We start from the raw sequence: 17,717 nt of genomic DNA on the forward strand, positions 1-17,717 counted from the left end.
AAAAAGAAATGATTTGTATCTAACCCCGTGCTGCACCTGCCCTGGGAGTGTTTGATGGGACAGTGTAGAGGGAGCTTTACTCTGTATCTAACCCCGTGGTATACCTGCCCTGGGAGTGTTTGATGGGACAGTGTAGAGGGAGCTTTACTCTGTATCTAACCCCTTGTACCTGCCCTGTGAGTGTTTGATGGGACAGTGTAGAGGGAGCTTTACTCTGTATCTAAACTCCTGTACCTGCCCTGGGAGTGTTTGATGGGACAGTATAGAGGGTGCTTTACCATGTATCTAACCCCGTGGTATACCTGCCCTGGGAGTGTTTAGATGGGACAGTGTAGAGGGAGCTTTACTCTGTATCTAACCCGTGCTGTACCTGCCCTGGGAGTGTTTGATGGGACAGTGTAGAGGGAGCTTTACTCTGTATCTAACCCCGTGCTGTACCTGCCCTGGGAGTGTTTGTTGGACAGTGTAGAGGGAGCTTTACTCTGCATCTAACCCGTGCTGTACCTGCCCTGGGAGTGTTTGATGGGACAGTGTAGAGGGAGCTTTACTCTGTATCTAACCCCCTGTACCTGCCCTGGGAGTGTTTGATGGGACAGTATAGAGGGTGCTTTACCATGTATCTAACCCCGTGGTATACCTGCCCTGGGAGTGTTTAGATGGGACAGTGTAAAGGGAGCTTTACTCTGTATCTAACCCGTGCTGTACCTGCCCTGGGAGTGTTTGATGGGACAGTGTAGAGGGAGCTTTACTCTGTATCTAACCCCGTGCTGTACCTGCCCTGGGAGTGTTTGTTGGACAGTGTAGAGGGAGCTTTACTCTGTATCTAACCCGTGCTGTACCTGCCCTGGGAGTGTTTGATGGGACAGTGTAGAGGGAGCTTTACTCTGTATCTAACCCCCTGTACCTGCCCTGGGAGTGTTTGATGGGACAGTGTAGAGGGAGCTTTACTCTGTGTCTAACCCGTGCTGTACCTGCCCTGGGAGTGTTTGATGGGACAGTGTAGAGGGAGCTTTACTCTCTATCTAACACAGTGCTGTACCTGTCCTGGGATTATTTGATGGGACATTGTAGAGGGAGCTTTACTCTGTATCTAACCCCGTGCTGTACCTGCCCTGGGAGTGTTTGAAGGGGTAAAAGAACATAAGAACATAAGAATTTGGAACAGGAGTAGGCCATCTAGCCCCTCGAGCCTACTCCGCCATTCAACAAGATCATGGCTGATCTGGCCGTGGACTCAGCTCCACTTACCCGCCCTCTCCCCGTAACCCTTCATTCCCTTATTGGTTAAAAATCTATCTATCTGTGATTTGAATACATACAATGAGCTAGCCTCAACTGCTTTCTTGGGCAGAGAATTCCACAGATTCACAACCCTCTGGGAGAAGAAATTCCTTCTCAACTCGGTTTTAAATTGGCTTCCCCGTATTTTGAGGCTGTGCCCCCTAGTTCTAGTCTCCCCGACCAGTGGAAACAACCTCTCTGCCTCTATCTTATCTATCCCTTTCATTATTTTAAATGTTTCTATAAGATCACCCCTCATCCTTCTGAACTCCAACGAGTAAAGACCCAGTCTACTCAATCTATCATCATAAGGTAACCCCCTCATCTCCGGAATCAGTCGAGTGAATCGTCTCTGTACCCCCTCCAAAGCCAGTATATCCTTCCTTAAGTAAGGTGACCAAAACTGCACGCAGTACTCCAGGTGCGGCCTCACCAATACCTATACAGTTGCAGCAGGACCTCCCTGCTTTTGTACTCCATCCCTCTCGCAATGAAGGCCAACATTCCATTCGCCTTCCTGATTACCTGCTGCACCTGCAAACTAACTTTTTGGGATTCATGCACAAGGACTCCCAGGTCCCTCTGCACCGCAGCATGTTGTAATTTCTCCCCATTCAAATAATGTTCCCTTTTACTGTTTTTTTTTCCAAGGTGGATGACCTCACACTTTCCGACATTGTATTCCATCTGCCAAATCTTAGCCCATTCGCTTAACCTATCTAAATCTCTTTGCAGCCTCTCGGTGTCCTCTACACAACCCGCTTTCCCACTAATCTTTGTGTCACCTGCAAATTTTGTTGCACTACCCTCTGTCCCCTCTTCCAGGTCATCTATGTATATTGTAAACAGTTGTGGTCCCAGCACCGATCCCTGTGGCACACCACTAACCACCGATTTCCAACCCGAAAAGGATCCATTTATCCCGACTCTCTGCTTTCTGTTAGCCAGCCAATTCTCTATCCATGCTAATACATTTCCTCTGACTCCGCGTACCTTTATCTTCTGCAGTAACCTTTTGTGTGGCACCTTATCGAATGCCTTTTGGAAATCTAAATACACCACATCCATCGGTACACCTCTATCCACCATGCTTGTTATATCCTCAAAGAATTCCAGTAAATTAGTTAAACATGATTTCCCCTTCATGAATCCATGTTCCGTCTGCTTGATTGCACTATTCCGATCTAGATGTCCCGCTATTTCTTCCTTAATGATAGCTTCAAGCATTTTCCCCACTACAGATGTTAAACTAACCGGCCAATAGTTACCTGCCTTTTGTCTGCCCCCTTTTTTTAAACAGAGGCGTTACATTAGCTGCTTTCCAATCCGCTGGTACCTCCCCAGAGTCCAGAGAATTTTGGTAGATTATAACGAATGCATCTGCTATAACTTCCGCCATCTCTTTTAATACCCTGGGATGCATTTCATCAGGACCAGGGGACTTGTCTACCTTGAGTCCCATTAGCCTGTCCAGCACTACCCCCCTAGTGATAGTGATTGTCTCAAGGTCCTCCCTTCCCACATTCCTGTGACCAGCAATTTCTGGCATGGTTTTTGTGTCTTCCACTGTGAAGACTGAAGCAAAATAATTGTTTAAGGTCTCAGCCATTTCCACATTACCCATTATTAAATCCCCCTTCTCATCTTCTGAGGGAGCAACATTTACTTTAGTCACTCTTTTCCGTTTGATATATCGGTAAAAGCTTTTACTATCCGTTTTTATGTTTTGTGCAAGTTTACTTTTGTAATCTATCTTTCCTTTCTTTATTGCTTTCTTAGTCATTCTTTGCTGTGTCGAGGGAGCTGCACCCTGTATGTGGAGCGTGCTGTACTGATTGCTTGATGCTGACTCTGGGCTATTATTATTGTTTGAAATGTCACTATCGAATCCCAGCTTCAGACCCTCTGTCGGGACCACGCGATGATCAGTCTGAGGTCCAAGTGCTGAAGATTCAGTTGCTGTACTTACGAGGGGTCCGGGCAGTCCACGTTCACCAGTGAATCCTCGGAGGCCTGGTGGACCATCTTTCCCCGGAGGGCCTGCAGGTCCAGGGTCACCCTACAACACACGGAGCAAAGGAAGAGTCAATCTGGCAACAGACCGTCCAACAGGCAGTTAAAGTCCAACAGGAACCGAGGCATCGAACTGCAAGATCCAAACTAAACGTTAGATGTGAAAAATTACCTTTTTCCTTGTAAGATTAAAAAACACCTTTTCCTTCCTCGCTTCTCTTGAATCTCAGCAGTGGCTCAGTAGGTAGCACTCTCATCTCTGGGGGACAAGTGAGTGGGCTTATGCCCCACTCCAGAGATTCAAGCACAAAATCTAGGCCAACACTGCAGAACAGTACTGAGGGAGTGCTGCACTGTCGGAGGGGCTGTACTGAGGGAGTGCTGCACTGTCGGAGGGGCGGTACTGAGGGAGTGCTGCACTGTCGGAGGGGTGGTACTGAGGGAGCGCTGCACTGTCGGAGGGGCTGTACTGAGGGAGTGCTGCACTGTCGGAGGGGCAGTACTGAGGGATTGCCGCACTGTCGGAGGGGCAGTACTGAGGGAGTGCTGCACTGTCGGAGGGGTGGTACTGAGGGAGCGCTGCACTGTCGGAGGGGCTGTACTGAGGGAGTGCTGCACTGTCGGAGGGGCGGTACTGAGGGAGTGCTGCACTGTCGGAGGGGTGGTACTGAGGGAGCGCTGCACTGTCGGAGGGGCTGTACTGAGGGAGTGCTGCACTGTCGGAGGGGCAGTACTGAGGGATTGCCGCACTGTCGGAGGGGCAGTACTGAGGGAGCGCTGCACTGTCGGAGGGGCGGTACTGAGGGAGCGCTGCACTGTCGGAGGGGCAGTACTGAGGGAGTGCCGCACTGTCGGAGGGGCAGTACTGAGGGAGTGCCGCACTGTCGGAGGGGCAGTACTGAGGGAGTGCCGCACTGTCGGAGGGGCAGTACTGAGGGAGTGCCGCACTGTCGGAGGGGCAGTACTGAGGGAGTGCCGCACTGTCGGAGGGGCAGTACTGAGGGAGTGCCGCACTGTCGGAGGGGCAGTACTGAGGGAGCGCCGCACTGTCGAAGGGGCAGTACTGAGGGAGTGCTGCACTGTTGGAGGGGCAGTACTGAGGGAGTGCTGCACTGTCGGAGGGGCAGTACTGAGGGAGTGCCGCACTGTCGGAGGAGCAGTACTGAGGGAGCGCTGAACTGTCGGAGGGGCAGTACTGAGGGAGTGCCGCACTGTCGGAGGGGCATTACTGAGGGAGCGCCGCACTGTCGGAGGGATAGTACTGAGGGAGTGCTGCACTGTCGGAGGGGCAGTACTGAGGGGGCGCTGCACTGTCGGAGGGGCAGTACTGAGGGAGTGCTGCACTGTCGGAGGGGCAGTACTGAGGGAACGCCGCACTGTTGGAGGGGCAGTACTGAGGGAGTGCCGCACTGTCGGAGGGGCAGTACTGAGGGAGTGCCGCACTGTCGGAGGGGCAGTACTGAGGGATGGTAAACCGAGGTCCCGTTTGCCCTCTCAGTTGGATGTAAAGATCCCACGGCATTATTTTGAAGAACAGAAGGGGAGTTCTCCACAGTGTCCTGGCCAATATTTATCACTAAAACAGATTATCTGATCATTATCATATTGCTGCGCGCAAATTGGCTTCCGCGTTTCCCACATTACAACAGTGACTACACGGTAAAAATATTTTGCTGGCTGTAAGACGTTTTGGAATGTCCTGAGGTTCTTAAAGTAAGCAATTCTCTCAATATAAATACAAGGGTGACATAGTTTAATTGAAACGTTTTGAAGGATGGGGCTTGGCAGCGAGAAGATGACTGTTCCCAGTGGTTGTGGATCTGGAACGAGAAGCCAGAGATTCCAGATTAAACGTGAGAGATTTGGATCAGAGGGCTGGAGAAACTGCTTTACATGGAGAGCTGTGAGGCTGTGCGATTCACTCCCAGGGTTAGTGGATGAGGCAGGAACTGTCAACGTTCAGGATTAGATTGGAGACAGGGAGGAGGGAGAAGGGGGTGAAAGGACATGGGAACAGAATGGGTAAATGTAGTTAGAACTATTGCCTTGTGTGGAGCATAAACACGGACTGGATGGGCCAAATGGCCTGTTTCCCTGTTGTAACTCCTATGTATTTCTACAACAACAGCTTATTAACATAAGAATTAGGAGGAGTCGTCGGCTACATGGCCCCTCGAGCCTGTTCCGCTATTCAATAAGATCACAACTGATCTTCTAGCTCAACTCCACTTTCCCGTCCGATCCCCATATCCCTCGATTCCCCAGGTGCCCAAAGGTCTATCAATTTCTGACTTGAATATACTCAAAGACTGAGCCTCCACAGCCCTCGGGCAGAGAATTCCAAAGATTCACCACCCTCCGAGTGAAGAAATTCCTCCTCATCTCGGTCCTAAATGGCCGACTCTTTATCCTGAGACTGTGACCCTTGGTTCTAGACTCCCCAGCCCGGGGGAAACACCCTCCCTGTATCTACCCTGTCAAGTCCTGTAAGAATTTTGTATGTTTCAATGAAATCAACTCTCAGGGCTAGAACCTCCACTTTTTTTGTATTCTTAACCCACTTAATGCCCATTTTACCACTGAAATGACATATAACGCACATATATCGCCCATTTAGCACAAAATGGAAACTGATGGGCATTTTTTGAGAACTTATCGGCGAGCGTTACTATCCCCATGTGGTTAACGCCGGGGAAAAATAATGCTACTCGCCCACTTTTTTTGGGCGGAATCATCAGAATGGGCGAAATCTACGCCCATAATATCGCCCAGCGTTACTTTCACCACCTCGCACACATGTCGCCCACAATATCACTCGCCCAAAAAATCGCCCAGAAAAAGTGGAACTGTTCTGATCTAAAGCCAGCGGTGTTTTTAAAATCGTAGGTTGCTTCATTCAAAAGGCTGCTTCAACCTCGGGGGAGTTCGAATGTACTCTGCAGGTCGTTGGAGTTGATGTGAACATCTCTACAAACATCTTGACCATACTGTGACCGATTGGAACTGAAGAGGTGTCTTCGTCGGGACATTCCTTGTTTGTGACCAATCGGTGGAAAACAGAGAGCTACTGCAATGGGGCCTGTCCTTTCTCACCCTCTCCTGGTGACCAATTACATGCAGCAGACTCGAGATCGCCGAAGGAATGCTCCGCAGCATTATGTGCCCAATGTAAGACATGACAGACTGATGAGGAGGACCAGACATTACACTCCCCGCAAGTACAAGGAGAAGCAGTCTTACCTCGACTTTCCCGCCACCACCTGCCTTCGGAGACTGCGCTTCCACAAAGAGGTTATCACTGAGGTATGCCAGCTGATAAGGGGAGATCTGCAGCCTGCCAGCACCATCAGTACTGCACTATCCATCGAGGTAAAAGTCACTGCAGCACTGTCGTTCTATGCCTCAGGTTCTTTTCAGGCCACAGCTGGAGACATTTGCGGACTTTCTCAGCATGCCGCACATCGCTGCATTAGACAGGTCACTGAAGCCCTGTACACACGCAGGAGGGACTTGATCAGCTTCCCTATGACCAGGGAGGCACAGAGTGAGAGGGCTCTAAGATTCTACAGAATTGCAAACTTCCCCAAGGTGCAGGGAGCAATAGACTGTACACACATCGCGATGTGGGCACCTTTTCAGGATGCAGAGGTTTTCAGGAACCGCAAGGGATTCCACTCCCTGAATGTCCAGCTGCTTGTCGACCACCAGCAAATTATACTGGCAGTGAATGCTCAATTTCCGGGCAGCATCCATGATGCTCACATCCTGCGTGAGAGCTCTGTATCTGACTTGTTTAACAATGAGCCACAAGGTCAATGCTGGATGCTTGGGGACAAAGGATATGGCCTTGCCACCTGGCTGATAACCCCTCTGCGTGACACCCACACCGAGGCCGAGAGGCGATACAATGAGAGCCACAGAGCAACTCGCAATATCGTGGAGAAAACCATTGGAGTGCTGAAGCAGCGCTTTAGATGCCTGGACCACTCAGGAGTTGAGCTCCAATACCACCCTGAGCAGGTAGCTCAATTCGTGGTGGTGTGCTCCATGCTGCACAACTTGGCTATCAGGAGGGGACAAGAATTGCCTGATGAGTCTGACAGTCCACCTCACCAGCGAGAGGAAGAGGAGGACAAGGAGGCGGATGCTGACATCGGCCCAGACAATCAGGCTGATGCTGAAGCCATGCCCCGCCCCCCTGTAGACCGCATGAAAGGGTCTGTGGTGGCATGATAGCTGCAGAGCCTTACGTCAGGAGCTCATCAATGAGCGCTTTGCCTGAAAGAACGTTGGTGTTATTTACAAGGCTGACACACTGCTGGGTGTGCAGGTCATACATCAATGGTGGGCATCACCTTGGTGACAGTTAAAGTTTACGTTGATCGAAGTTAAGTGTCATTATACCCTTTGGAATCACCAGCGTATAACGGTGTAACTATCTGAGCCAATGTGCTACAAGGTTTTGTTAATTAAAATACATTTAAACCAAACATTAGTCTGAAATCACCAGTATTTCTGTACAAACCAACTCTCCCCGCCCCCCCCCCCCCACTCCTCGATTCTCCTCCCCACCTTTACCCTTTTCCCTTCCCCTCCTGACTCCTCAGGCAATGCTTCATTGGGGGGGGGGGGGGAGGGGGGGCGCGGGTGATGGCCAAACCGCTGCTTGGACGGATACGGGAGAGGACGGTCCGGAGGTGGGAACATGCTCCGAGCCCGAAACAAGATGTTGCTGCTGGCTCTCATGTGGTTGGCAATGAGGGTGCAGCACCTTGGGGTGCAGTGCCGCGCTCCGGGACCACTGGGAGACCTCTACCACCAGTGTTCCTGGCTACCAGCTCCAGGGCCTCCTCCATCCCTTCCATGTTATATATTATTTGTTGGACAAAAACTCGGTGCCAACTGTGTTCTTGGTACTTAGTGGGCTTCTTGCTGCTGGTGAATCTCCGTCGTGCCTCCCACAACAGGCAGACAAGCACACACCACACCACACACACCTTCAGTGCCTCTGAGCCCCCTCTCTCTCTGTCTCCTCTTCTGTGCATGTCATGATGACCCTTGACCTCCTGAATCGCGGGAATCGAGCATTGCCATGCCGTTGCTAAGGACGGTCACACTTTACGGCAGAAGGTCAAAGAAATTTGACGGTAACACCAATTTTCAAAAATGGAGACTAGGTGTTTTGAGAATGGACGAGAAGCCGGCGATCTGAAAACCCTTTTTACCGCCCACGCCGGAAATATTGGCCATTTGTGGCCGTTAAGCACAAAAGTGGAGGTTCTAGCCCTCATTCTTTTAAACTTCAGAGAATATAGACCCACTCTATTCAATCTCTCCTCATTGGACAATCCCCCCATCCCATGCATCAATCTATTGAACCTTCGCTGCACTCCCTCTATGGCAAGTATATCCTTCCTTAGGTAAGGAGACCCGAACTGTACACAATACTCCAGGTGCGGTCTCACCAGGGCCCTGTATAATTGCAGTAAGAGTCTTTACTCTTATACTCAAATCCTCTTGTAATAAAGGCCAACATACCATTTGCTTTTTTAATCACTTGCTGTACCTGCAGGTTAACTTTCAGTGATTGGTGTACAAGGAACCCAGGTCCCTCTGAACACCAACATTTCCCAATCTCTCACCATTTAAAACATTCTGCTTTTGTATTCTTCCTATCAAAGTGGATAATTTCACATTTCCATACATTATATTCCATCTGCCACCATATGCCTAATCACTGAACCTATCGATATATCTTTGCAGACTCTCTCTGTTCCCTAGCTGTGTAGGCTACGGACCCAGTGCTGTAAGGTGGGATTAGGCTGGGTAGCTCTTTTTCGACCTGCACTATGGGCCGAATCGTCTTCTTCTGTGTTGTAATTTTCTATGATTCTATGATTTCTATGAAGACAGATGCAAAATATTTGTTTCACATTTCTGCCATTTCCTTATTCCCTGTAATAATTTTTCCTGTCTCAGCCTCTAAGGAACCCACGTTTACTTTCACTGATCTCTTCCTTTTTACAGACTTGTAGAAGCTCTTACAATCTGCTTTTATACTTTTTGCTGGTTTACTGTCACAGTCTATTCTCTCCCTCTTTATCAATTTCTTGGTCATCCGTTGTTAACTTTTTAAACTTTCCCTATCCTCAGGGATAACTTGCATTTATATAGCACCTTTCACATAGCAAACCATCCTAAGGCACTTGGCAGGAGCATTATCAAACAAAATTTGACACATAAGGAGCTATTAGGACAGGTGAAGTAGGTTTTAAGTAGCGTCTTAAAGGAGGAGAGAGAGGCGGAGAGGTTCAGGGAGGGAATTCCAGAGCTCGGGGCCCAGGCAGCAGAAGGCACGGCCACCGATGGTGGAATGATTATAATCAGGGATACAGATGAGGCCAGAATTAGAGCAGTGCAGAGACCTCAGGGGGTTGGAGGGTTGGAGGCTGTTACAGAGATAGGGAGAGGCGAGGCTATGGAGGGATTTGAACAGAAGGATGTGACTTTTAAAATCGAGGCACTGCCGGGTGAAAGGGTTTTAATACGAGTTCGGACAATTTTACCAATTTTCTCTCGGGAGTCTCGTGATCAACGGGACAGCAACAGATCTGCTCTCTCAGAACTGTCACAAAGAATGTTGGGTCAAACCTCAAACACTCACCTTTGCACCTTCTTTCCCAGCGGATCCCGGGAGGCCTTGTTCTCCAGGGGGCCCGGGTGGGCCTGGGTGACCACGTTCTCCAAGGGGGCCAGTCTCTCCTGTCGGACCCTGTCAGGGGAAAAAGCAGCCACAAACACAGTGAGACGTAGTGCTAGCCTTTCGAGCACCCCCGGAACCCATGCTAATCATCCGTGCACCTCCCACACAACCTGTGCCAACCTACCAAAACCCTCCACACCCCATGCTGTCCTTCTGAACCGCTCACACCCTGTGTCATCCTCCGAGCCTCTCCACAATCGAGTCCAACCTTCCGTCTCCCAGCCTGAGCTCTGCTTTCCCTTTGTAAATGGCAGTCAGATGTTTCTGTACCACATGGGCTGTAAAAAGCCACACCTTTTTTTATCCAAGTGGGCCTGTTGTGTAGAATAATGCACGGAGGCTGATCCCGATTGTCAGAATCACCACACGAGGGGGTAGGAATGGTGATTGTTCCTGTTCGTGCAGATCAAGGGGTCCACCTTTTATTGGTCTTTTTTATGAAGTCAAAAATAAATAATCTGAACAAAATTTCCAGCATAAACCGAAAGGGAGATGCAAGCTGAGGGAGAGGGGTGGTTGGATGATCCTGCACTGTGCGTGGGTAAGTGCGAAATACCATCCGGGCAGGTGCTGTTAACAATGGGGGTCACATTTGTATTAAACATCGGTCGTTGCTTAACAAGGGCCAAAGTTAAGTTTAAATAAACAGCTTAATCCAGCAGACACGTGATGTGAACGTTAACATCAGGCCTGAGATGGACCACTAGCTGGGTACAGAGAACAAAGTGATGCTCCTTCCGTCCGACAGTCACCGAGAGACGGTGTGATTCACCGAGGAATGGTCGGATATCCCACCACAGAAACATATTGACTGTTGAGCTTTCGGAGGCTGAACACTTAAGCTTGAACTCGAATCCTCAGTGCCAGTGCCTGAACATTTATTTTCCGATCATAAACTTATTTTGAGATTCTGACATGAATGTTGAACGATCCTGTACTTACCTGAGGACCAACCACACCAGGAGGACCAGGGGGGCCTGTCTTTCCTTGGAAACCCTTTGTAGAGAAGGATTGAGAGGTCAGTTACTTACAAGTGAAATCTCAGCAATAATAACTCACATGGAATATGACGAGGAGAGCAAGTGAAATTCATTCAGAGTCAATGCAGCCCATGAGGGGCTTCTCCTCCACAGGGGCCCTCGGAGACTAAGAATCAGGGTGGCACAACAAGCCACACACTGCTCAGCACCAAGAATCACAGAGCTCCCGCTCCGTCTAATCTTCATGTGTTGCTGCATCAAAACACAGAGCCATGCCCCACTGTCCCACAGCCTACTGCAGCAACACACAGAGAGCCATGCCCCATTGTCCCACAACCTATTGCATCAACACACAGAGAGCCATGTCCCACTGTCCCACAGCCTACGGCAGCGACACACAGAGAGCCATGCCCCACTGTCCCACAGCCTATTGCATCAACACACAGAGAGCCATGCCCCACTGTCCCACAGCCTATTGCATCAACACATAGACAGCCATGTCCCACTGTCCCACAGCCTATTGCATCAACACACAGAGAGCCACGCCCCACTATCCCACAACCTATTGCATCAACACATAGACAGCCATGTCCCACTGTCCCACAACCTATTGCATCAAAACATCGAGAGCCATGCCCCACTGTCCCACAACCTATTGCATCAACACACAGAGAGCCATGTCCCACTGTCCCACAACCTATTGCAGCAACACACAGAGAGCCATGCCCCACTATCCCACAACCTATTGCAGCAACACACAGAGAGCCATGTCCCACTGTCCCACAACCTATTGCATCAAAACATCGAGAGCCATGCCCCACTGTCCCACAACCTATTGCATCAACACACAGAGAGCCATGTCCCACTGTCCCACAACCTATTGCATCAACACAGAGAGCCATGCCCCACTGTCCCACAGCCTATTGCAGCAACACACAGAGAGCCATGCCCCACTGTCCCACAGCCTATTGCAGCAACACACAGAGAGCCATGCCCCACTATCCCACAACCTACTGCAGCAACACACAGAGAGCCATGTCCCACTGTCCCACAACCTATTGCATCAACACAGAGAGCCATGCCCCACTATCCCACAACCTATTGCATCAACACACAGAGAGCCACGTCCCACTGCCTACTGCATCAACACACAGAGAGCCATGCCCCACTGTCCCACAGCCTATTGCATCAACACAGAGAGCCACGCCCCACTGTCCCACAGCCTATTGCATCAACACAGAGAGCCATGCCCCACTGTCCCACAGCCTATTGCATCAACACAGAGAGCCACGCCCTACTGTCCCACAGCCTATTGCATCAACACAGAGAGCCACGCCCCACTGTCCCACAGCCTATTGCATCAACAGAGAGCCACGCCCCACTGTCCCACAGCCTATTGCATCAACACAGAGAGCCATGCCCCACTGTCCCACAGCCTATTGCATCAACACAGAGAGCCACGCCCCACTGTCCCACAGCCTATTGCATCAACACAGAGAGCCATGCCCCACTGTCCCACAGCCTACTGCACGTCAATGCAGTCAACCTGTAAAAATGGGGTGTAATCATTCTGAAGGGTAGGACCCGTATAGAGATAGTTTCTTTAAAGGATGGAATCTTTAAAGGAATCAGAATCCTGAAGCTGAACCACACACAAGTCATTTTGTTTATAAAAGTGTAGACTGACATCATTGTGTCACCTGATCCCATTCATTGCAGGATAAGGACCCCATTGATGGATGGGAATGGGTCTCATTGATGGCTGGGAATGGGTTCGATTACTTCCTCAGTACAGGTTCCATTCATCCCTGGATACAGTTTCCTAGTTTCCAGTTCACCTATAAATTTGCTTCAGTATAATATTTTGCAAAGGGGGACTGCATTCCAGAGGCAAAATTCCAGCCCTTAAGGATGGAATTAGAAACATTTCAATGAAAGCAATGATTAGGCAGATGGAAGGAAAGATTTGATCAATAGCCAAAGCTGTTTGGCCCTCCAGGATGTACCAATGAAAGATTTGAGAGAGACATTCGACAAATATACTTGGATTGGCTGGGGTCCTTATTTATTCTGCCTCACAAAAAGGGGACAGATGAGGGAAGGAAGTGAGAGAACAAAGATGTCTGGAGTACAAAATGCAGCATCATATAAGGAAAGGAAACAGCAAACAACATATATCATCGTAATATAAAGGAAGAACTCCACTTAACTCAACTCAACACAACCCAACACAACTTAACTCAACTCAACCAAACACAAATCAACTCACCTCAATTCAACTCACCACAACACAACTCAACTCACCACAACACAAGTCAACTCACCACAACAAAACACAACTCACCACAACAAAACACAACTCACCACAACACAACACAACACACCTCACTGCAACACAACACAACACAACACACCTCACTACAACACAACACAACACAACACACCTCACTACAACACAACACAACACAACTCACTACAACACAACACAACACACCTCACTACAACACAACACAACACACCTCACTACAACACAACACACCTCACTACAACACAACACAACACAACACACCTCACTACAACACAACACAACTCACTACAACACAACACAACACACCTCACTACAACACAACACAACACAACACAACTCACTACAACACAACACAACACACCTCACTACAACACAACACAACTCACTACAACACAACACAACACACCTCACTACAACGCAACACAACGCAACACAACATACCCAACACTGTAAGATACAACACAACTAACTCAACTCAAGAAAATTCAACTCAACTCAACACACCACAATGCCACACCACTCAAGTGAAAACAACACAAAATAAACTCAAAACAACTCAACCCAATACAACTCAACACAACTCAACTCAAGTCAACTCAACTAAATTCAACTGAAGACAACAGAACACAACTCAACTCAAGTCAACCCAATACAACACAACACGACTCAACTGAACACAACACAACTCAACACAAAACACAACTCAACTCAATGCTGCTCAAACCAACTCAAAATACACTCAACACAACTCAAACCAACAGAACTCAACTCACCCAATGCAACACAACACAAGTCAACACAACACAACTAAATACAACTCAACACAAGTCAGCTCAACACAAGTCAACTCATCATGAGTCAACGAAACAAAATTGAACACAACACAACTAAATTTAACCCGACACAACTCAACACACCCTCAGCACAACTCAACTCAATTCAATGAAAGGCAATTCAACGCATCTCAACTCAACCCAACACAACATAACACAAAAAACTCACCTTAACACAACACCGGTCAACAAATGTCAATTCAACCAAACACATCTCAACTCAATTGAGCGCAACTCAATTCAGCACAACACAACACAACTCAACACAACTCAATTCAACACAACACACCCCGACACTGTAGAACACAACACAACTAACTCAACTCAAGAAAAGTCAACTCAACACACCACAACGCCATACCACTCAAGTGAAAATAACAGAAAATAAACTCAAAAGAACTCGACCGAATACTACACAACTCAACAAAACTCAACACAATGCAACTCAAACCAACTCAAAATACATTCAACACAACTCAAACCAACAGAACTCAACTCACATAATCCAACTCAACACAACACAACTAAATACAACCCAATACAATTCAATACAAGTCAGCTCAACACTAGTCAACTCAACATGAGTCAACTAAACAAAACTGAACACAACACAACTAAATTTAACCCAACACAACTCAACACATCCTCAGCACAACTCACCATAACTCAACCTGGTGCAACTCAACTCAACACAACATAATACAAAACAACTCACCACAACACAACACAACACAACACAACACAACACAACTCAACAAATGTTAATTCAACCAAACACATTTCAACTCAACTGAACACAACTCAACATAACAGAATTCAACATAACACAACATAACTAACACAACTCAAGACAAGCCAACTGAATACAATGCAGCACAATTCGACACAATTCAATAAACACAACTCACTCAAATCAACACAAGTCAAATCAACAAAACTCAACACAATTCAATTCGACACAACTCGACACAATCAACTGAAATCGAATAAAATCGGTTAAAATCGACTCAACACAACTGGACACAACTGGACACAAACAATTCGAGACACCTGAAATCAACTCGACACAACTCAACACACTCAAACTATTTCAAAATAAACTCAACACAAGTCAAGTCAAGTCAAGTCAAGTCAAGTCAACAGAACACAACTCAACTCAAGTCAACCCAGTACAACACAACACAACTCAACACAACACAACACAACTAAATACAACTCAACACAAGTCAACTCAACGTGCGTCAACTAAACAAAACTGAACACAACACAATTAAATTTAACCTGACACAACTCAACACACCCCCAGCACAAGTCAACACAACTCAACTCAATTCAAACCAACACAACTCAACTCAACGAAAGGCAACTCAACGCATTGGATCTCAACCCAACCCGATGCAACTCAACTCAACATATCACAAAACAACTCACCACTACACAACACCGCTCAACAAATGTCGATTCAACCAAACACATCTCAACTCAACTGAACACAACTCAATTCATCACAACTCAACATAACAGAACTCAAGATAACACAACACAACTAACGCAACTCAAGACAAGTCAATTCAACATAAGTCAACTCAACAAACCTAAATTTAACGCAACTCAACTCAACTTTACACAACTCAACACAACACAATTCGACACAACACAATTCGACACAATTCAACTCACTCAACTCAGCACAACGCAACTCATGTAAACACAACTCAACAAATCAACAGAACTCAACTTAGCACAACACAACTCAACGCAACACCATGCAATGAAACACAACACAACTCAATTCAACGCAACGCAACTCAATCCAATTCAACTCAAACCAACTAAGCTGAACTCAACGCGACACAACTAAACCCAACACAACACAACTCAAACCAACACAACTCAAATCAATCCAACACAAAATAAATTCAACACAACTCAACGCAACCCAAGGCAACTCAACACGACTCAGGATTTTGAATAACCTTTGTTGGACAGTATCCTTTGGTTCTATTTTATCCCCTTCTCTGCTCAATCTGCTGTCTCTGTGCTGGGGCTGTGGCTGGCATTGGGACCAGGGGTACAGGTATGACTGGGGTACTGGCATAGGCTGCAATCAGGAGCCGTTAGGGAGTTATCATGAGGCCCATTCCAGTCATACCTGTCTTCTCACCCAACATCTGCGCACAGCAGATCTCGGAAACCTTCAGTCATGTCTGGTGCTGTGAGCTTTATTCCTTCTTGGGGTGAAGGCAACGGTGTAAATGCTGTCATCTATCGCCCAGCCCTAGTTATTCAGAGTGGTAGCCCTGCTTCTTGGAAGTACAAGTAAACAGTTTGCTCAGCCACTTCAGAGGGCACCAAGAGTAAAGGAGTTGATCGGGTAGAGAGAGAAACTATTTCCTGGGGTGGGGGGAGTCCAGAACAAGGGGCAGAACCTTACAATTAGAGCCCGGCCGCTCAGGGGTGATGTCAGGAAGCACTTCTTCACACAAAGTGGGAATGTGTCTCCCCCAAAATGATGTTGATTCTGGTGGTCAATTATAGCTTTCAAAACTGCGATTGGTAGATTATTTGGAGGTAAGAGTATTAAGGGTTACGGAAACCAAGGTGGGTAGATGGAGTTAAGATACAGATCAGCCATGCTCTAACTGAATGGCGGAGCAGGCTTGAGGGGATGAATGGCCTCTTCCTGTTCCCAGCCACATAGTGGCAGACTGGAATCACTTGTGGTGAAGAACGGTTAAGGGTGATAGGTTTTCTTCCCTGAAGGACATTACCTCTGGATCCACTCATATATCTGAGCATGGTAAACTGGGTGATAGTGGAGAGCAGTGAAGCCGAGAGAGATTATCTGACATGGGTCTGTTGGCTGTTCATTTGCCCGACATCTCCTGTATAAATGGACTGCACTGCCAGTTCAGATGCACACGGTTTCTGTACACAGACAAGTGCATTTCCTGCAACATCTACTGTCAGAGAGACAGGTTGTTCCACCAGTAACCTGGAGGTAGCAGACTCCATCTGCCAGGGGCTCAGGCTGATCTCTGGACATGTCGCCGTGCTTCTGATCGTACATTCCAATCGCACAACCCTTTTTTCCTACAGGAGAGAGCAGCTACCTTGGAGGCAGCCTCCTCAGAGGTAGGGAAGGCAGTCAAACATTACAAGACATCTCAGAGAAGATTGAAACTTACAGTTTCACCTCGTTGCCCAGGGTGTCCAGGTAATCCGTCCTTTCCGGCTGGGCCCTAGAAAGTGATTGGAGAGAAAGACATAATTTACCAGTTGATAATATTTGATTGAACATTTAATCACTGTGAAAAGATTATTACGATATGGAACTGGCAGGGATATTCGCCTCCGACACCAGGGCTTGAATCTAGCCCTGATTGATGAGATGAAAGCCCACTCTGTCTGCTGGTTCTAAGGATTTACTGAGAAATCTCAGACATCAGCACTTTCTTGCTCCCAGAGGCCACTGGTGAGGGATGATGAAAAACACCAGTCTGGTGCATGAAGAGCTACTCCTCCAGTACTGGAGCTGA

At 47.9% G+C, this 17,717-nt stretch overlaps 1 protein-coding gene across 1 annotated transcript in view; it reads right to left on the reverse strand.

The window, feature by feature from the left end:
• The window catches only part of LOC139247100 (collagen alpha-1(V) chain-like), a 137,879-nt gene that overhangs the window by 46,527 nt on the left and 73,635 nt on the right, over positions 1 to 17,717 (reverse strand). The window contains exons 24-27 of the mRNA XM_070871510.1: positions 17,367 to 17,420; positions 11,000 to 11,053; positions 9,959 to 10,066; positions 3,251 to 3,340 (exon numbers count right to left, since the gene is read on the reverse strand). Of these exons, the coding sequence (XP_070727611.1) occupies positions 3,251 to 3,340; positions 9,959 to 10,066; positions 11,000 to 11,053; positions 17,367 to 17,420 (306 nt within the window). The remainder of the gene's footprint in view (positions 1 to 3,250; positions 3,341 to 9,958; positions 10,067 to 10,999; positions 11,054 to 17,366; positions 17,421 to 17,717) is intronic.

Source organism: Pristiophorus japonicus, unplaced genomic scaffold (genome assembly GCF_044704955.1).
Source record: "Pristiophorus japonicus isolate sPriJap1 unplaced genomic scaffold, sPriJap1.hap1 HAP1_SCAFFOLD_257, whole genome shotgun sequence".
In the NCBI taxonomy this organism is placed as follows: domain Eukaryota; kingdom Metazoa; phylum Chordata; class Chondrichthyes; family Pristiophoridae; genus Pristiophorus; species Pristiophorus japonicus.